Consider the following 20,566-nt stretch of genomic DNA (forward strand, 5'->3'; position numbering starts at 1 on the left):
TGCCGGGTCCTAACTTGCACCAAGTCCTTTTCACCCATCTCCCTTGTGCTTCCTGACCTATCTTGTCTCTCATTTAAACAACATCTCAATTTTAAAATTCACATCCTTGTTTTCAAATTCTTTCATGTACTCAACTGCACTGCTCCAATTCTGGCGCCATGAGCAACTCTCAATTATAAATGCTCTGCAGTAACACCTGTGCATTCAGCTGCCAAAGCTCTGGAACTCCTTCCTTAAATCTCTCTCCATCCTTTAAGGCACTCCTTAAATCCTAGCTGTCTGATCACATTTTTGTCATCTGCCTGTTTGGTGTTGCTTGGTATCAAATTTTGTTAGTTAAAGCTTATGTGAAGTGCTTTGGATGTTTTAATGATGTTGAAGGTCCTATACAAATGTATGTTAAGAGTTCCTCTTAATCTGTATGGAAAACATTTATACAGAGGTACAGTTGAAATATCCCATCTCCATTCCAAGTGTAGAAGTGTTTTATTTCTCACTTTGTATTGCACATATTTCCTGTTGCCACAAGCCACTTTTATATCCAAATATTTGATGAGATGTATATCATCTTCTACAGAAGTCCTTTTGAAATGCCTCTGCCAAATTAAAGCCTTGTATCTTGTTCATCTACTTGTACATCAAGAGATCCATCAACTGTTAGGATTTAGTTTGGTATTTTGTACCAGATAAATCCATGAAGGTCTGCTGCAAAACTTGGCATGTTAAAATCTCAAATGGTTTTGTGTTCTGTTTCAGAAATTCAGAAGCTGAAAGAAGAGGATGCAAATTTAGCTAATATAAAATTTCAATTTGACAAACAGCTGCTGAATGAGAGGACACTGAAAACACAGGTAAGCACAATGGGATCAGATTTCAGTTGTTAGCACTGTTCCCAGCTTGTCACTGTAGCTCATGCTTAGATTTGTTCAAGTATCATTTTTATCTGGGCAGTGGCATTTTCTAGCAGTAAAATTATGTAGTTTTCAGCACTATTCATGGACATCCTTAATTTGGCCCCTGTTGCTATGGTGTATTCGTACAGTCTCTACATTTTCCTAGGTTTTGTCTCAATATGTCCCCGAGCAAAAATGCTACAATGTTAAGCCTCAGTCTTTTTCTTTTTAGTACAATCTGCATGGCAGTCTTGAACCTTGGAATTGCACAGGGAACATTCTTTTTTGATTTGTTTGAATACTTTTACTTTGAGCTGAAAAAGTAACCTAATTCTATAACCCTTCCTCTAAACAGCTAAGATAAGAGTTTGCCTTGTGTGTTATAGGAGCAAAGCCACATCTTCTGCACTCTGTCATGCTACTTGCTAATTTCCCTTTATATTTTGAAATCAAGCTATCTTAGACCAGTCCTTATCTTTCATAGGATCAGGAATAGACCACTAGTCAATCCTACCAGTGCTCTCAGAAAATGAAGCTGTAAGCAGGTAGGTGCGGATGAGGGGCAGTAGGTTTTTTTCCCTGAATTGGTTCTCCCTTTCCCCTTGCCAGTCGCTGTCTGACCATTATGGTATATAAGTAGACACCCTGTGGAGATAACCTGAAGATATGTAACAGCAAAGAGAAGAATATGCCAAAGAGTGCTGGAACACAACCCTTGTTGTCCCTAATGCAGGTCACAAGGAGTTCCAATATTGCCCCATCATAGTTGACCTTGTCCTTCATGTTATCATAAAAATAGATCTCACTGAGCAGCTTGGCAGACGGTCAGTTTTCTCCAGCAGATTAAACTGGTCTCCAATGTTCAAGGCATTTCTCTTACAGCTAACAGACTAAGATCATCCTGTCAGTTATAGATCTTCCAGTTCTGAAGCCAAACTGGGATTCAAGATTGAAACGTTCAGCCAGGATCTGCGATTTGACAAGGATAACACGGGCAAACACTTTTCCCATGCTGCTCAGCAGGGAGCTGCCTCAATAGTTGTTGCAATCACTGCAGTCACTTTTGTTCTTGTACAGGCTCATAATGTTTGCATTGCGCAAATCCTGGGGCACTGCCCCCTCCCTCCAGCAGAGACAGAGAAGTTAATGCAGATATTGCAGAATTGCTGGTTTCCCAGGTTTGATGAGTTCAGGTGACATTACATCAGTACCTGGAGCTTTGCCATGGCAAACTTTGCTTTGTCAAGCTCCTCCACCATGGGTTCAATACCCAGTTCTTCCATGATGGGCACTGTAGGATGTCTAGAGCTTCACAGGTGCTAGTATTCTCCCTAGAGTACAACTGAAGCTAGTGTTTCCACCCATGTCTTCAACAGTTTATTGCAGATGTTGATGACCTCTGTTTTGATTTTTAGTGAAGTTGTTTTCTTTGCTGGTGAACCTGTTGCCTTTTTTATCACTTCACACATACCCCAAGCATTCCTTGTGTGAAATACATCTGGATATTCTGACAAACTTGGAATCAGTAGTCATTGATGTAGCACCTAGTTATCTGCTGGACTTAACTTTGAACAGCTCTTAGTATGTTTAAAGTTTTCTCACTTGTATCTCTCTTGTAGTTAATAAGAGCGGACCACTTGACCTCAATAACTGGTTTAATCACAGTGACATTTGCCTTGACCTCATTAGTTAAACTCCATCCATCATTCACTTTATCTATCAGTGTTCTCTTGCAATTTTCTGCTCCCATATACACTACTCAGTGTGCCACATAATTTGGTGTCATCAGCAAACTTGGTTACGTGGATCTCCTCTTCGTTTATTTAAGTCATTGATAAATATATGAGAAATTGAGATAGGAGGTTGTCAAATCTGCCAAATAGAGGCTGTATCCACTGTCTCAGCTCTGTCTCCTATCTCCTAACCAATCCTCCATTTTTTTCAAAAGTTTGCCCACCTACTTCCATTTTTCTGAGTGGTCTCTTGTGTGGAATTATATCAAATGTCTCTGGAAACTCAGAAATAATATCCACAGGCACTCCGGTACCTAAAAAAATTAGACTAGGTTAATTAGATATGGCCTGCACTTAAAATCCATGCCAACTCTCGCTGATCAATTCATTTTTGATCAGGCACTTGCTCACTCTGTCCTCACTAACAGATTCCAGTTAACTCACCACAAGAAATTATAGACTATAATTTAATTCCTACTCTTAAATTATTGAGTGAAATTGACATTTTTCCAATCCAAGGATACAGTTTCTGAGTCAAGAGAGTTTTTGAAAGATCACGACAAAAGCATCTAATATTTCCTCACCTATGTCGTTTAATTCCCAGGGATAGGTGCTGGAGATTTTTCTATGTTCAGTCTCGTTAATTATGGCTCCCCTTTACTTTTCAGCTCAAAGTCCTTTAAGGTTTGCAATGGAATTTAACCTATGTTAAAGTTTTAACAAATACAAATCTTAAAAATGTTAAATTAAATGCAATGGCTCTTGAGTTTCTAAAAGTTCGCACGTTTTAAAAATAAAATAAACTCGTTTCATTACAGCTTTATTTTTAGTAGTTCATCCTTTGAATTTAGATTAAAGTTTATGATTTGCATCTCCAATGATCCATTTTGGTAATCGTACATGCGTTGTTAGTTAGTGTTACTGTACAGGAAAATGGAAGATTACAGTAAAGAATTTCAAGAGCACCACAAAAGAGACAAGATTGCAGACATTAAAGAAATTTTTGGGAAAATCAATTTTTCTTGTAAAATTATTCTAAGTTTATAAACATCACCAATGATTGCATGGTAAATTGGATCAAAATTTATTTTAAAATTGATCATTTCAATTTATGGAATGTTACAACATAATGAAATCTTATGTTATATTTTGTCATTGGAAATGCTTTTGGAATGGAATATCTTTAAAAATAAATTAAGTAAATATCTGATCTGGATTGGAATTGATTTTAAAGATAAGTATTGACTGAGTCAATCATGAAATGAAGACAATACTGTGATTGCTTCTTAGAGATGTGTAAGTATTCTGCTAAGAAATGCAGTTGGATAAAGTTGAATAATCAGGGTTATGCGGTTGGTTAAATATTTAGCAACTTTACTCAATAACTGGTCCATGAGGAGAAATTCTTCCAGAACTTTCCAAGTACAGTACACTTGAGTGAGCCCATGAGTGGAACAAGTTGTTCATTGTTGAAGAAACTACATTCTTCAGTGGAAATTCACCTGAAAATTATCATGTTTCAGGCTGTCAATAAATTAGCCGAGATTATGAATCGAAAGGACATGAAGAGGGACCATGGCAGACGTGGAACTGACACCGATGTTCGCAAAAAAGAAAAAGAAAATCGAAAACTGCAATTGGAGCTGAGGTCAGAGCGGGAAAAGTTATCACAAATGATGATTAAATACCAGAGAGAGCTGAATGAAATGCAAGCGGTAAGATTGTGCATGCAGTTTGCCATGCAGGCAAAGATAAACAATTACTCAAGAACTCAGTTCTTTAAAACAGTTTGTCTTGATGTGAATCTGTCCAAATTGTACTGTAGTAGTACCTGGATTTTTGATGCTGTTGCATGTTTTGAACAATTTATTGACTTTGGTTCTACAAATGCAGTCCAAAATATAGGAAAAAAGGAACAGGCTAGAATAGTAAAAATTTTAAATCCTTAACATGTGGACAGTTTGCTCTATAATTACAAGCTGTCCTGTTTTGTTACTTGATGCATAATAGGTTTTTGGTTTGACAATTGAAGAGCTGGTCTCAATGTTCTTCTATAGTTTCCATCAAATTGTAATTTTCAGATTCCTAAAGCATTTTGGAGTTGCATTTGTATTTTATAAAAATAATGCACAATTTAGTTTGTAAAATTTGGCATAATTATGTGTGTTTAACGTTCTTTCAATGCTGAAGTGTTCACTGCCAATATATTTAGGAATTTTTATTGAAATAATGATAAAATCAAAGAAGAATTTGTATACTGAATTGCTTGTTTCTCCGAGCTTTAAGATGAAAGGTATCATGTTTTCTTTAATGGTAATTTTTTTTTGCAAATTTGAAAAACATGAAATCACCCCTTTCCCATCTTGACCATATCCTCTTTACCTTAGAATGGGCTATCAGTTGTCTTCGCAGTTGCCTTTAATAGCGTTATATATGATTAATTTCCATGAGTTTGCAATACTTATTGCTTCTCCCAACCTAGTAGACCACCCCATTGACAAAAAGTGTAAGCGATGGGGACTTGCCAAATGGGGATACTTGAAAGGCTTAAGCCTTCAAAATGGAAACTTGGCACTTTGGTGCTGTCTCAATTCAGACACTGTAAGATGACCATTAGGAAAAGAAGTTCAACACAAATTCTGAATGCTACTTAGCTTAAAGATGGGTTTTGTTCAAATAATTGCTGTGCATCACATCAAGTGATGAGAAGTCATAGTTGCAGCCTCAAACTAGGAACATTATTATGAAAGTTCATTCAATACTAAGCTATTGGTGGAAATTAAGTTTGGAGTAATTTTTTTTCTTTGGCAAGCATGCATTACTAAAGATTACTGTTGCATTTGATGTGTCCTTTGCTGTATTATTTCTAGGCTATAGTGCAAATGCTTGATGTAATCCAAACAATCTCTTTTTCAAGCAGAAAACCATGGACTACTGGGCAAAGCATTTACAAATTTGATCATTATTCATATTGTGTTGTCTACATGTAATAGGTAGAAGGTGGAAGCTCCAAATATAGTCAATCAGAACTGCATTTCTTCTCCCTTCTCTTTCCAGATCCACACACACACATTACTCCTTTCTTCTTAATGCGGTGTTTTTAAAAAAAATACAATTGTATCTGAGTTCAGGTGGAGAACAAACATGTTTGCAATCAGCTGGTAACAAAGTAAGGTGAGGGCCGGAATTCTCCGGCTGTTGATGCCCCGCTGGCAGCGAGAAAAGAGAATTTAACGCTCAGCCAAATCTCCAATCACTGCAGCAGGACCGGAGAATTCCAGCTGAGGTCTGAGCACTTGCATAGCAGGAATTTAACTAGAGTAGGTCTGCGGGAGAAGGTGAAATATGAAATTAGGTTCATTGAAATTAGGTTGATAGCGATTTATATTTAAATGTAAGTTGATTAACATTTCAAGAATGATAGCCGACGAAGGAATGGAGAAGCACAATTCCTACCAGGTATGGAAGTTTTAACTAGGAAATGATAACTCGAGCAAAAACACATGGAAAATTAATTTGAAGTTAAGACCTCTGAACTTGTACCTGAATTGAAGACGATCAGACATATTGGGGGAGGGGTGAAAGAAGTTGCGGTAGGATGCACTTGATGGTAGTTAATCTGCTGAGGAATGGAGATCTTGCAGCTGTAGTGGCAGGAGACTGGTGACTATGAACAGATCAGGAAAAGCAAGAAAGAACAGGCTAGAGCAAGAACTTGGATAATAAATTGCCTTCTCTGAACTTTGAAGCACTAATTTGCTGAGAGAAGGATGGTTTGATTTATTATTGTCACATGTATTTAGTATACAGTGAAAAGTATTGTTTCCTGTGCGCTATACACACAAAACATAGCGTACATAGAGAAGGAAAGAAGAGAGTGCAGAATGTAGTGTTATAGTCATAGCTAGGGTGTAGAGAAAGATCAACTTAATATGAGGTAGGTCTCGTGAAAGCTCTGGGTAGAACCATCAAAATGAACAAACAAATTAGGAGCAGGAGTAGACTAAGTGGGTCCTTGAGCCTGCTCTGCCATTCAATAAAATCATGGCTGATCAGATTATGACCTCAACCCCACATTCTTACCTACCGCGGTAAAACTTTCACCCCCTTGCTTTATAGTAATTCATCTAGCTCTGCCTTAAAAGTATTCAAAGACTTTGCTTCCACTGCCTTTTGAATAAGAGTTCCAAAGACTCATGGCCCTCTGAGAAAATTTCTCCTAATTTCTGTCTTAAATGAGCAACTCCTTATTTTTAAACTGTGACTCTGAGTTTTATATTCTCCCACAAGAGGAAACACCCTCTCCACGTCCACCCTGTCAAGGCCAGGTTGCAATCAAGTTGTCTCTCGCTCTTCTAAACTCCAGGAGGTACAAACCTAACCTTTCCAACCTTTCTTCAGAAGACACGGCACGGTAGTACAGTGGTTAGCACTGCTGCTTCACAGCTCCAGGGACCTGGGTTCGATTCCCGGCTTGGGTCACTGTCTGTGTGGAGTTTGCACATTCTCCTCGTGTCTGCATGGGTTTTCCCCAGATGCTCTGGTTTCCTCCCACAGTCCAAAGATGTGCGGGTTAGGTTGATTGGCTATGCTAAAGTTGCCCCTTAGTGTCCTGGGATGCGTAGATTAGAGGGATTAGCGGGTAAAATATGTAGGGATATGAGGGTAGGGCCTGGGTGGGATTGTGGTCGGTGCAGACACGATGGGCCGAATGGCCTCTTTCTGTAGGATTTCTATGATTCTATGACAACCCAGCTGTTCCCAGTATTAGTCTCATAAACCTTCTCTGAATTGTTCCAATGCATTTACATCCTTTCTTAAATAAGGAGACCAATACTGTACACATTACTCAAAATGTGGTCTCACCAGTGCCCTGTAGAACTGAAATGTAACCTGCCTACTTTTGAATTTGATTTCCCTCACAATAAATGATAACATTCTGTTGGCTTACCTATTCATTTGCACACTAGCCTTTTGTGATTCATGTACTAGGACACATCAGGTCCCTTTGAATCTCAGAACTTTGCAATCATTCAGATAAAATGTTTCTTTTTGATTCATCCTGCCAACATGGACCATTTCACATTTGCCCACATTATATTCCATTTGCCAGACCTTTGCATACTCACTTAATCAATGTCCATTTGTAACCTCTTTATGTCCTCTAATTTACATTCCGATCTATCTTTGAATCATCAACAAATTTAGCAACCATACCTTTGGCCCTTCATCCAAGGCATTTATATAAATTGTAAAAGTTGAGGCCCCAGCATTAATCCCTGTGGCACACCACTTGTTACATCTACCAACCAGAAAAATACTAATTTGTGCCTACTGTGCCCTGTTAGCTTGCCAATCATCTCTCCACTACACCATGAGCTTTTATTTTCCACAGTAATCTTTATGCGGCACCTTATCAAATGCCTTCTAGAAATGTAAGTACAGAGCATCCACTGGTTCCCCTTTACCTACAGCATGTGTGACTTCAAAGAACTCCAATAAATCGGTCAAACATGATTTCCCTTTCACAAAACCACATTGACTGTCTGATTGCCTTGAATTTTTCTAAATACTCTGCTGAAACCTTTTTTAATAATAGCTCCTAACATTTTCCCTGTGACATGTTAAGCTAACTGGTCTAAAGCTTAACTGGCTTTCTTTCTCCTCTGTTTGAATAAAGGAGTTCTATTATTATTTTCTAAAAAAATGAAGCCTACCCCGAATCTAGGGAATTTTTGGAAAATTAAAACAAACCCCTCAACTTTCTCTCTAGCCATTTATTTTAAGACCTTGGGATAAAGTTTGTCAGGACTGGGGAGTTTGTCTGCCTACAGCTCGCAACAATTTACTCAATGTAATTTCCCCGAGGATTGTAATTTTCCTGAGTTCCTCCCTCCCTTCCATTTCCTGATTTACAGCTATTTCTGGCATGTTACTTGTATCCTCTATAGCGAAGACTGTATCCTCTATATTGAAGAATGAAGACATTGCAATAGCACCAGAAATATATGCAATGCCTTGTGGAAGGTGGAATAAGAGTTAATGATTCAGTTGGAATGCAGTAATCATTGACTTTGATAGACAAATGGGTGGACATTTTTGCCAACCATATTGGGAGCCATAGATACTTTGTTACCTCCAATGCGCGAGGCCATGTTTTGGAAAGGCTAGGGAAGACTATGTAAGGTGAGAGAGCACAGCCAATGTTAGTAGCTCACATGGGAGGCAATCATGTTATAAAAGAAAGAACAAGTCCAGAAAAAAGATTTTAAGAAATTGGAAAGCAGGTTTGTGAGGACTATGAGAATGGTGATCTCTGGATTACTCCTCCATCCATGCTGTAGAATTTAGAAAATGTTTAGCATATAGAAGGAATAAAAGTAAAAGCAAATTATCTTGTTCTCAGCAAGATAAAGAAGGAGCTGCCTCTTAGATTTTAAAAAAGGGGAATTAAATTGATTTTAACTAGCAGAGACCTACAAAACACCTACACTCAAATTAGTATCTTTATTGCAACAGTACTTTAAATACAGATTTTGAGCTATTCTTTTACCAAAGACTTTTGCAGAATTAAAAGTTCTCACTTTGCAAAAAGCTACATAAAGCTGTAGATGTACAAAAAACAGACCTTGGGATATTAGAACCATAGAAAATTACAGCTCAGAAACAGGCCTTTTGGCCCTTCTTGTCTGTGCCGAACCATTTTTTGCCTAGTCCCACTGACCTGCACTTGGACCATATCCCTCCACACTCCTCTCATTCATGAACGCGTCCAAGTTTTTCTTAAATGTTGTCGTATTAAAAACAAATTTTGACAAGAGTCTAGCCTTGTGCCTTGTTTATGGTCTTGGAATATGAAAATCTAATTGGAATCTTTTCTTGAGTTGAAAAGGCAGGTTTACACTTGATGGGCTTGAAATTATTTTAGGAATAAACACTTTGTTGCCTTAAAATCTGCCTATTATAGTTTCAGCATCTATCATCCAAGAAAATTAGCTATGCAAGTTCTTGTTTAGGATTTGTGTTTCCTAGTAACATTTCGTAGTAATATGTTCATAGCAAAATAGTATTCTAAAAATATCTTTGTGAAAATAAAATGAGGTGAGTCCCTAGGAACTGGGTTAATAGAGAATGAGAAAAATTGGCAGGAAAAAAGGATATTGGGAATTTGGCATACCTGTTTTCCATTAGTTTCTAAAGAGCCTTGGGACATTTGTTTCTGCACTAAATTTACAGCTCAAATGCAACTTGTAGTTGGAAGGAATCGGTTAATAGCAGTTTCTGACAATGGCTGAAAATAGTTATTGACCTCATCGAGTGCTGTTCATAGAATCATAGAATCCCTACAGTGCAGAAAGAAGCCATTTGGCCCATCGAGTCTGCACCGGCAACAATCCCACCCACTATCCATGTGACCCCACGTATTTACCCTGCTATCCCCTTGACACTAAAGAGCAATTTAGCAAAGCCAATCCACCTAACCCGCACATCTTTGGACTGTGGGAGGAAACCGGAGCACTGGAGGAAACCCACACAGACACCAGAAAAACGTGCAAACTCCACACAGTCACCTGAGGCTGGTATTGAACCCAGGTCCCTGGCGCTGTGAGGCAGCAGTGCTAACCACGGTGCCACCATACCGCCCTAAGGTTCTGGAATCTTTTCTGGTCTTTGTGTATATACAGTAAGAAGTTTAACAACACCAGGTTAAAGTCCAACAGGTTTATTTGGTAGCAAAAGCCACACAAGCTTTTTGGTATATACACTTTGTGTATATACCAATGACTTGGATGTAGAACTGGAAGGTGTGTTTATAAAGAATACTAAAATAGGAGAAAAGGTCACTGATTCCGATGACCAAAGGAAGCTGCAAGAGGTTATTTAAATGATGAAAGGGGCAATAAAAATGGAAATGGAATTCAATTGAGATTGTGGATTTGGGATTCAATTTGGGGTTTTTGTAAATAAGATTTTTTGGGGAAAGGTGACCATTGTAGAAAGCAGATAGATTTGGGGATTCAAGTTTGCAACTTAAAAGCACCACCACAAGTGGATAAGGATATTTGGGATTTTGTGATTCAGGTGACAGTATCAACTTTTAAGAATAGGTGTTCAAAAGGATGGAATAAAGGATTTGGCACCTGGGATTAGGACTGTTGCTGATGTGGAAAGCTAACACTGACATGAACCTCTTGAGACAATGTTGTAATTGTATGCATCTTGGCAGGTTTATATAAATATTTGAGGCAGAGATTACATACAGGGCTCTAGTGACAGAGCAGGGCACTGGGATTGAATTTGGCGAGTGATCCAGCAGAAACATATTGGGCTGAATGGCAAGTCTATGCTGAACAATTCTATTGCACTTTGCCATTCTACTGACAAACATGTAAAGCAGTACTACCATATAAGGACTAAATTCCATTAGCATGCAATCTGACCTTTTTGGCAGTTTATTGTGAGGGTTTAAAGCGTCAAACTCTCTTTTCCATGAAAATAGTAGGAGGGCAGAAAGCATTCTTAGAAATGAGAAAGTAAGTAAAAATGATCTTGGGAAAAATGATGAGAATTTTACTAATATTGAAATGGAAATTTGGGTATTTGCAATAGCTATACAGCAATACAGTTGTATTTTTTAATGATTTTCTGGGATCTGTGGGTGTAATTTGCCTCTATAACATTAATCTTCCAACAGCAAATTGCAGATGAAAGCCAGGTGCGAATTGAGCTGCAGATGGCACTAGACAGCAAAGACAGCGATATTGAACAACTTCGATCTCAGCTGCAAGTGGGACTCGACACTACTAGTATTGGCAGTGGGCCTGGTGATGCAGAAGCAGATGATGGATTTCCTGGTATGTATGTTTGCTCTTCCCCCAAGGTATTGAGATTTATTATCCTTGGGTACTTGAAGTAATTACCTTTCATAGTCTAACAAATTATTCCATTAAAATATAGCTGATGTCTTGGTGAATTATAGCTTAATAATGCTAATTTGCTAAACTACGTTTACAGCCTTTGGAAAGAAAATTATAGCCAATAGATGTTTAATGTATTTTGATTATTTTGCACATTTGTAATCCGTTTCTAGTTACATTTATAACATATATTGTTTTAAATCCAAGATATTGGTGGTACATTTGGAGTTTGTTCTTCTGTCGTGTAATTTTTTATTAAACATTGCTGAACTCCTGACTTGCTAGAAGCCAGGACACTGATACTCTGGGGGGGATTCAAAGGAGAGAAATAAATTTATATTTGGATTTTTAAGTTCGAAGAGCTTACTCAGATGAGCACTTCGTGTTGGAGGAAAATAGATTCTGGTGATGCAGAAGACAAAAAAGACTGAGAGTTACAGATAATGTTGATGTGAACAAGTTAATTTGTCTTTGAGTGAGGGGGCAAAACTAGGGGGCATAGGTTCAAAGCCAGTGTGATTAAAGAGATACTCGAAAGCATTTCTATTTTCCTATAAAATCGTGCGTATGTATAAATGATTCATGTTAGCAATATTTTGTATGTCAATTAATTCTCTCCTGAAGGTGTAGACTAAATGTAGGACTTGGAATTATAGGGATGGATGAAGGGATATTTTAAAGCATGGCGTTTACTATGGCAGGAGAAGACATTTGATTCAATCAGCCTTCCATTAATCCCTTTTTTTGCTTTAGTTGCCAAGGTAATATTAATTTCCATAAATTATCAAGACTACAAAAGTGTTAATGCTGTAGGGAAAACAAGTAATTCAGTTAGTGAATACAGGAGGAGTGTTTCAAGTTTCGGGAAGTGGGGATGAAATGGCCTGGTATGCCTTACAATATCATAAGTCTCTCAATTCTGAAGAAGCATTTAAAGTTTTGGGCTATCTGACCTGGTTTGGGCTATCTGACCTTCCTGCTCAAAATAAAGGCTGTTGCTTTCTGGAATAGGGAGAATAAGAAAGTAGTTATGAAACTAACCATAAATGGTACCCAGGATTAAACAATGACAAAAACCTTCAACAGACAGCACCTTTTCACAGTTGCTCAAATTGGAAATCATTGTAAGATTTGGGCTAAATACATAAAATATGCAACAATTCAAATTTTGAAGAGCAAAGTAGACTTGTACGGCGATGATCCAAAGCAATATGTGTAGACACACTCAACCCATTCCTGGTAATATGAATGCGCAACACCGTTAGCTAATGGAATGAAATGTGTTTCATTCTTCCCTTAATAAGTGTAGAAATTCAGTATTTTGACAGATGCAAAGTGCTTTTAAGACGAAGTTATTTCATGTAGCAATATAAAATATAGCTGCATTTTACTAAGCTACAAAAACACATTCTACAAACTTAAAATTTGTATTTGACTTAGTTCTTCCTTCTGTTACCTGACAATTTCTGTTCATTTTAGTTTTTCACTTTTTTAATACAAATTTAAATTCTAAAAATTAAAAATCTTTACTTTTCTATTTGTTTGCTGCCTTCATTTTCTCAGTTCGTATCACTCAGTCCCACACAACGGAGTCCATGTCTTTTAGCTACAAACGCTCTTCCACCTCTGTCACCCTTGCCACTAAGCCCTCTTATTCTTACTTCCATAATTCTGAGTCTGACTCAGATGAAGACGACGAGTCCTTTGTATGCACCCAGTCTGATCCTGGCTCTGACACTGATCTTGAACCTGATTCTGCAGGTGACGTACTGCATGTGACTTGAAAGCCATTTGCTTTTTAAAAAAGAAACTCTGTTTATTTAGAGTTTGTCTAACAGTCCTTGTGTATGCAAAGGTTGAGATGCCAAAATGTTGTTTGATGCAGAACATAACTGCATGCAGGTGGATATAGAAGAAAAGAAAGAAGAAAATATTACCTTTTCAAAAAGCTATCTCTTAATCTTTTGTACTGGCCTTGACCTATTTGGAGGTTTTGACTTTAATCAGTATGTTCATTCAAAAGAACTGGTGCAAGTATGATGTGTAACTTAATTATTAACTTTAATTAAATGAATTGCATGGCTGATTACCCTAACTTCTTTGCCAATGTTGTGGCTTTTGTTCTGGCTTGTAATGCAGATTCTAGGATGAAGCATGTTTTAAACAAGATAATATTGTTTAAACAAGATAATATTGAAGGGAATCCCATAATTTGGACAAGTTTCAATAATTATTTGGACTTCTCAACTTTTTATTTTTAATTTTGGGAATTACTGTTAACTCTTTGTGTTCGTAATGTTTTGTAATAATAAATGATGAGGAAAAGCAGCCATTTTAAATGAGGACTGAAGACAAAATGGAATGTTGTGCAGATTTGACTTATAAATTTCTTCAGTTTAAGACAGGTACGCAAATTGGTACGCCTATGAAGTATGAAGATATGCTTCGGGTCTGACAGAACAAATTCTGATACCTGTACCAAAAGTACAAGCGATTAGTTTTCTTATATTTCTGTATTTAGAAAACCTAATAACAAAATATGGTATTGGTTGTAAAATTGCCAGGAAACTAAGCACAGAAGCCACTCCATTTGGATGCCAAGATTTTTGGTTAATGTCAGGTGTATCTTTTTAAAATTGCATTTCTATTGTTTTTTAGAATCCAGGTTGGAAGGTTGGCTTTCCTTGCCCATGAGAAACAACACAAAGAAATTCCTGTGGCGAAAGCAGGTATGTTTTTCCCTTCGAAGAAGCTCCCCTTGAGTAATTATCTGGATTAACAATCACCAGCTTGATAAAATGTATGTTTGAAATTTAGTTTGGGATATATATTTGCAGGTGTCTGGGTTCTGGTTATTATTCTGCAGTGGTACAGCCAGTCATGTCTTTATGGCTCACATCAAAGGTTAGCTGAATGGGTGATGAATACACCTGCATACAGCTTTGGATGTTTCGATGAATGGTCTCATCTGCTAAATTCTACTTAGACTATCTGGCTGATTGGCAGACAACAAAATAATTAATATAATATTTAATATAAAATATTACCTGAGAAGAAAACTCTTTGGATAACATTTTAACACAAGTAATGATTGTGGTCATTTTGGTCAATAGAATTTATGAGCCCATATTAAAGATTTAACTTGGGTTGCTACTCCTCCCCATCATTGTTCCCTCGCGTCCGAGGGATTTGGATATCAATGCATCCAACCATTACTAACCTGGCTGGACCTCTCAGTCTGCCCCATTAACACTAATCATTATTCCAAGATCATCTTGGAGAGCAAAGATAATCCCAAAATTTGTTTCTCCATTACATATGCAAATCGTGTGAGTGGTCACAGAGAGTTGTCATAAACAAAGTGCTTTAAACAGAATATAAAAGTTAGAAATTTGGTGAGAGTAGAACGCTCTGATGTGCTATGGATAAGTAGTCTCGAACTGAAATTTAGTTTAACGTGTTAAATTTAACTTCAACTTAAAACTTAACAGAAACTGCCTGTCAGTAGCAATTAACAGTTGATCAGTGGTAACTGATTGCCTGAATAGAATGTGATTACTGTGAGCAGGAAGCTGAGTGAGCATTTGTAACCTGGGTGTGGTTCAAGGAGGTGCGTAAAAGTAAACACAATCTGCTGCTATATAGCCTGGTCACAAAGGAGTGTGAATGATAGTAATTTAGTGAAGAGGGGTGGACAGTGCTGCTTTTTGCCTCCAGTACTACTGGTGGTTTGTGTTATAGATAAATATTTAATTTTACCTAACTATAAATTAAGCTAGATCAAGTAATTAGTTCAAAAACTACATGAGTTAAAACAGGGTTAGATAGTGACAAACGTACATGAGGTGTACTATAACTACTACATGTGGGTGTTTGTGTAATCCTTCATCTTGATGAACTTCAGAATAACAACCAGAGTTGAGCTGGAGTCTGAGGTGCAGACATTGTGGGATGTCAGGGAGGGGGAAGGTTACCTGAAGTTTTGACCCCGGAGACAGTCACATTCCTTAGGAATGGATGCAGGTCTGGTTAGTGGTCATTGAAAGGAGAGTCTAGCAAGTAAGGGGATGTCAGGTGTATTGGTGGAGGAACCTCAGCCCTTATCCACAGGACCAAGGTTCTTGCCGCTTGTGCAGATGATGGAAAAAGTCTGCAAGGTGGGTAATTAACTGACTATGACACCTTCCAAATGGGGGATGCGGAAAAGAACATGTTAGAGATGGGAAGCAGTATAGTCAGGATGCAACAGGGAGTCCCAAAGATAGTGTTGTCTGCTGGTGCTTGGGTTAAGGACATTTCCTTGTAGCTAAAAGAAGAATTTAGAATGGGGGGGATGGTGGTGCATACAGGGCTGGGGATTGTCATTGTAGTTAACTGTGTGGAAACCCATAAACTTGGTAAAATGAGAAGTAAGATTCTATTGAGTGTGTTTGAGAAATAAGAGGCCAAATAAATAACTAAATCTCGGAGATAATCTTGGGAATACTATCTGAACAATGCCTAAATTGGCAAAGAGTTAAACAGATCAGAGAATTAAATGCATGGCTCATAGTGGTGTGGGAGATGAGGGTTTTGATTCATATATTGGGGAAAGGGGGAGCTAATCCATGGGACCAACATCACCATAAATTGAGTAACTAGGGCTATAGATAGGGGATAGGGGTACATTGCAGAGAAATTTATAAATCTAAGAAAGATCAAGGCCATAAAACAGTTTCATGACTTAGTTGAAGATGAGCAGAAGGGACAAGAAGTTTTATGAAAGGTAATAATAATGGAATCCATCCTGATTTGGAACTGTATCATCGTACCTGCGCTTCTGCTGGGTCAAATCCAGGAACATCCTTCCTATAGGTACTATGAGTGTGCCTCCACGACATGGACTGCAGCGGTTCAATCAGGCAGCTCAAGACCACCTCAAGGCAAATTGTGATGGATAATAAATGCTGCCCTAGCCAGCAATGCCCACATCCCATGAAAGAATTTAAAACAAATAGTGCATCAGAGGGTAAGCTCAAAACTGGGGAAAATGTTTTTGTTTCATATTTGCATTTATATACCATCTTCCAGAACCTCAGGACATCCCAAAGTGATTTGCAGCCAGTAAATCATTTTTTTGAAATGTCATCACTGTTGTGATGTAGGAAACACAGCAGCCAATTTGTGTGCAGCAACTCCTACAAACAACAATGTGATGATGACCTGATAATCTGTTGATTGAAGGAACAAAATTGGCCAAGGTAACTTCTCTGCTGTTCTTCAAAATAGTGTCATAGATCTTTTATATCCACCTGATAGGAAAGAATGGGGACTCAGTTCAATGCCTCATCCAAAAGATGGCACTACCTACAGGTGCAGCAACCCCTCAGTTCTTCACCAGGGTATCATCCTCGATTTTTATGCTCATCCTGAAGTGGAACTGGAATCCACAATCTTGTAACTAAGAGTTATGAGTGTTGTTAACTGAGTTACAGCTGGCACCTACTAAAATGTTAAAATCAAAATTTCTTTATCTGAACACACAAGGCATTTGTTACAAAATAACCAAATTCGTGGCACAAATAGGAGTTTTGTCTAATTTTAAAAATCAATACAGAAGCATGATTGCATAGTGATAAAGGATGAAACGAAATATTCCAGGGCACTTGACACTTGTGAAAAACAGATAAAATGGACAAAACTTGTTACAAAAGCAGTAATCAAAGGGGGTTTGAATCTTTTTATAGACTTGAGAAATCAAAATCAAACTGGTGAAAGTAGTTTAGAGGATGAGTTCATGGAGTGTGTACATAAAGGTTTTCTAGAACAATACATTTTTGAACCAACCAGGCAAGAGATTATTTTAGATCTTGCTTGTGTAATGAGACAGGATTAATTAGTAATCTCATAATAAAGGATTTTCTTGGAAAGAGTGATCATAAAATAATAAAATTTCATATGGAGTTCGAGAGTAATGTACTTAAGCCTAAAACTGGAGTATTCGACCTAAATAAGTCATTAAGACAGATAAGGCAGAAAGAACACTTTGGGGCAACCAAATGCAAACTGGGTGACCACTTGGCAGAACACCTTTGGTCAGTCGACAAACTTGACATAGACTCTCCTGTTCCTTGACATTTCAATTCACCGTCTTGCCCTCAGACCCACATTTCTATCTTTGGCTGATGCCATGTTGCATTGAAGCTCAACACAAACTAGAGGAACAGCATCTCCTCTTCCTATTAGGTACTTTGCAGCTCTCTGGTCTTAACATTTAGTTCAACAACATCAGCACCAGACCATGAACTCTCTCCTCCATTTCAATCCTTTTTTTAATCTCTTTTCCTCAACACCACTCTGCCCCGTCACCACCCCCCCGCCCCGATCATCTGTAACTTGTTCTTATGTTTTGCTTTCACAGAGCACTGATCCTTATTCTGCTATGAACACATTGTTATTTTACCTTCATGTCACTATTAACACCTTCTTTAGTCTTTAATACTATCATTAACACTCCCTATGTCTTGTGTCCAAGGCTTTTTTGTCAAATCTCTCCTGTGTTCCCACCTATCTATGACCTTCAGTTTTGCCATTCACACCGGCCTCGGCAGCTACTTCCAGACAGCACAACATTCGGATAGCTTTGTAATTTGCAGGGTGAAGTGATATAAATGTTTGACTATTTTAAGAATTCCTGGTTAAGTTACTTAAAAATACAGTTGTCAGTCTTTTTAAAACTTACACTGTGAGTCTCAGTCCACTCAGTAAAAAAAGGTCATTTTGGATACAGAATATGGTTTTATAACAACTTGAACATCAGAATGAATCAATTTATAAAATTTAACAATGAAGCTTCAGGACTTGTCTGTATTGGTTCAGATTGCTCTAAAGCAAACTTATTTTTCTTTTGCTTTACAGTATGTAGTTGTGAGCAGTAAGAAGATTCTATTTTATGACAGTGAACAGGACAAAGAATTGTCTAATCCTTCTATGGTGTTGGATATAGAGTAAGTGGCTACATTTATTCATATAAAAGATACTATTAGGGATTAGATGATGTACCTAGTTATAAAGGTCCTGCAGGTAATGTGTGTTTGGAATATCTAAACCCATCTCTGATTTAGCACTAAGTTGGAGGCCTTATTCTGTTACAAGCGTGACAGCTGTGAGTTACAGCTTTGGCATCTATCCAACTCCTGTGAATCCTGTGAAAAGTTATGCAAATATGTCCCGTCCACAATTCATAGAATCCCTACAATGTGGAAGAGGCCATTCGCCTATCGAGTCTGCACTAACTCTCTGACAAAGCATCTTACCTAGGCCCTCTTCCCTCCCCTATCCCCATAACCCCACACATTTCCCATGGCTAAACCATCTAATCTACACATCTTGGGACATTAAGGGGCAATTTAGCATGGTCAATCCATCTAATATCTTTGGACTGTGGGAGGAAACCGGAGCACCAGAGGAAACCTGAACGCAAAGCCGAATAAATGCAATCCAGCCAATTACTGTCTACTCTCAATCATCAGCAAAGTGATAGAAAGTGCTGTCAACAGTGTTAGCAAATGAAATCTACTCAACAATAACCAGCTTACTGATGCTTAGTTTGGGTTCTGCCAGGACCATTTGGCTCCAGACCTCATTGCAGCCAAATATGGATAAAAGAACCAAATTTCAGAGGTGAATTGAGAATGTTTGCCCATGATACTAATGCAGCATTTGACCAAGTGTGGCACAAGGGGCCCCAGTAAAATTGAAATCAGTGGGAATGAGGGACAAAACTCTGTACTGGTGGGAGTTAAACCTAGCATAAAGGAAAATGGTTTTAGGTGTTGAAGGTCAAGCATCCTGATCCAGGACATGGCCGCAGGAATTCCTCAGGATTGTGTCCTGGGCTCAGCCATCTTCAGCTGCTCCACCATGTCCTTCCCTCCGTCATAAGGTCATAAGTGACAATGTTTGTTGATGATTGCACAGTTTTCATTTCTATTTGCAACTCCTTGGACACAGAAGCAGTCTGTACTCCTCTGCATAAAAGACTTGGACCACATTTAGGCTTGGACTGATAATTGGCAGGTAATATTTGTGCCAGGTAGAGACCATTTCCAACAAGATAGTTTAATTGGCTTCTCTTAATATTCAATGGCATTACCATTGTCAAATGAGATTATGTGCTTTCCACATCTTTAATGTTTCTATAGCCCATAATCATTTATCTTTGTAACTGCATGAATTTGACAATTTAGTACTGTTAAGGGGCTTTTTTGTGTTTGGTCTGTACCACACCTGGAGTGTCTGCTGACAAATGCAAAAGATGGGAATTGCTTTCCACTTCTGTACTTTGGCCTCTTTCACTTTTACAATTATTTCATTTTTAACCTCCCTTTGCAAGTGTCAAGGCAGTCATGCAGTCTTTTGTGGCCACTGAAAATCATTTCATTCGTTTCTTAATTCAATAACAAATTAAAATGATTTTGAACATTCAAAGCAAAATGTAATGACCTCAGCGAGGCCCATGGTGTTGGCCTCCTGGAGTATGAGCTCCCCCATTGAGGTAATGATTGCCTGCCCAATCAGGGAGTCTCACTTGTGTTTTTTTCATATATAGAGAAAGAGAGTGGCGTCAGGGCTACTGGCGATTTGGATTCTGACTGCGTACTTGAAGCACTCTTAGGAGTGGAATTGAGTTTGTAAATAATCAGAATCTGGTGAAGGGACACCGGCCTCTGTGGAGTTGTTTTACAGAATATACTTTGGGTGCCATGACACTGTCTCAGTAAAGTGTTACATATGGATCTGCATTGTACTCCTGAGAACCCTATATAATTCACCTATTGATTTTAGATTGATACCCAAGTTATACTTGGATGTCATGGAGAAATGTAGTATATAAATAGAGCTGCACCACAAATGTCAGTGTTGAGACAGTGTGATCTGACTTCATCAATGTTTTATCTGTAAGTTTGCCGTTCTATTGGATTTCAATTGCAGGTCACTCAGGCGCGGAAGACATTCACAAATGCCGCCAAAAACCTTCAAT

General features: G+C 38.1%; 1 protein-coding gene across 12 annotated transcripts in view; it reads left to right on the top strand.

Moving 5' to 3' along the window:
- The window catches only part of rock2a (rho-associated, coiled-coil containing protein kinase 2a), a 193,398-nt gene that overhangs the window by 158,508 nt on the left and 14,324 nt on the right, over positions 1-20,566 (top strand). For 9 of the 12 annotated variants that reach the window (XR_013497786.1, XR_013497787.1, XM_078213128.1 and 6 more), the window contains 6 exons: positions 757-851; positions 4,150-4,341; positions 11,322-11,481; positions 13,108-13,305; positions 14,203-14,273; positions 18,442-18,530. Coding sequence is in view for 10 of the 12 variants with exons in the window: in XM_078213128.1 (XP_078069254.1) it covers positions 757-851; positions 4,150-4,341; positions 11,322-11,481; positions 13,108-13,305; positions 14,203-14,273; positions 18,442-18,530 (805 nt within the window). In the remaining 2 variants the exon portion in view is untranslated. The remainder of the gene's footprint in view (positions 1-756; positions 852-4,149; positions 4,342-11,321; positions 11,482-13,107; positions 13,306-14,202; positions 14,274-18,441; positions 18,531-20,566) is intronic. The other 3 variants (XM_078213135.1, XM_078213134.1, XM_078213136.1) reach the window with 1 other exon arrangement.

This window comes from Mustelus asterias, chromosome 5 (genome assembly GCF_964213995.1).
Source record: "Mustelus asterias chromosome 5, sMusAst1.hap1.1, whole genome shotgun sequence".
NCBI lineage: Eukaryota > Metazoa > Chordata > Chondrichthyes > Carcharhiniformes > Triakidae > Mustelus > Mustelus asterias.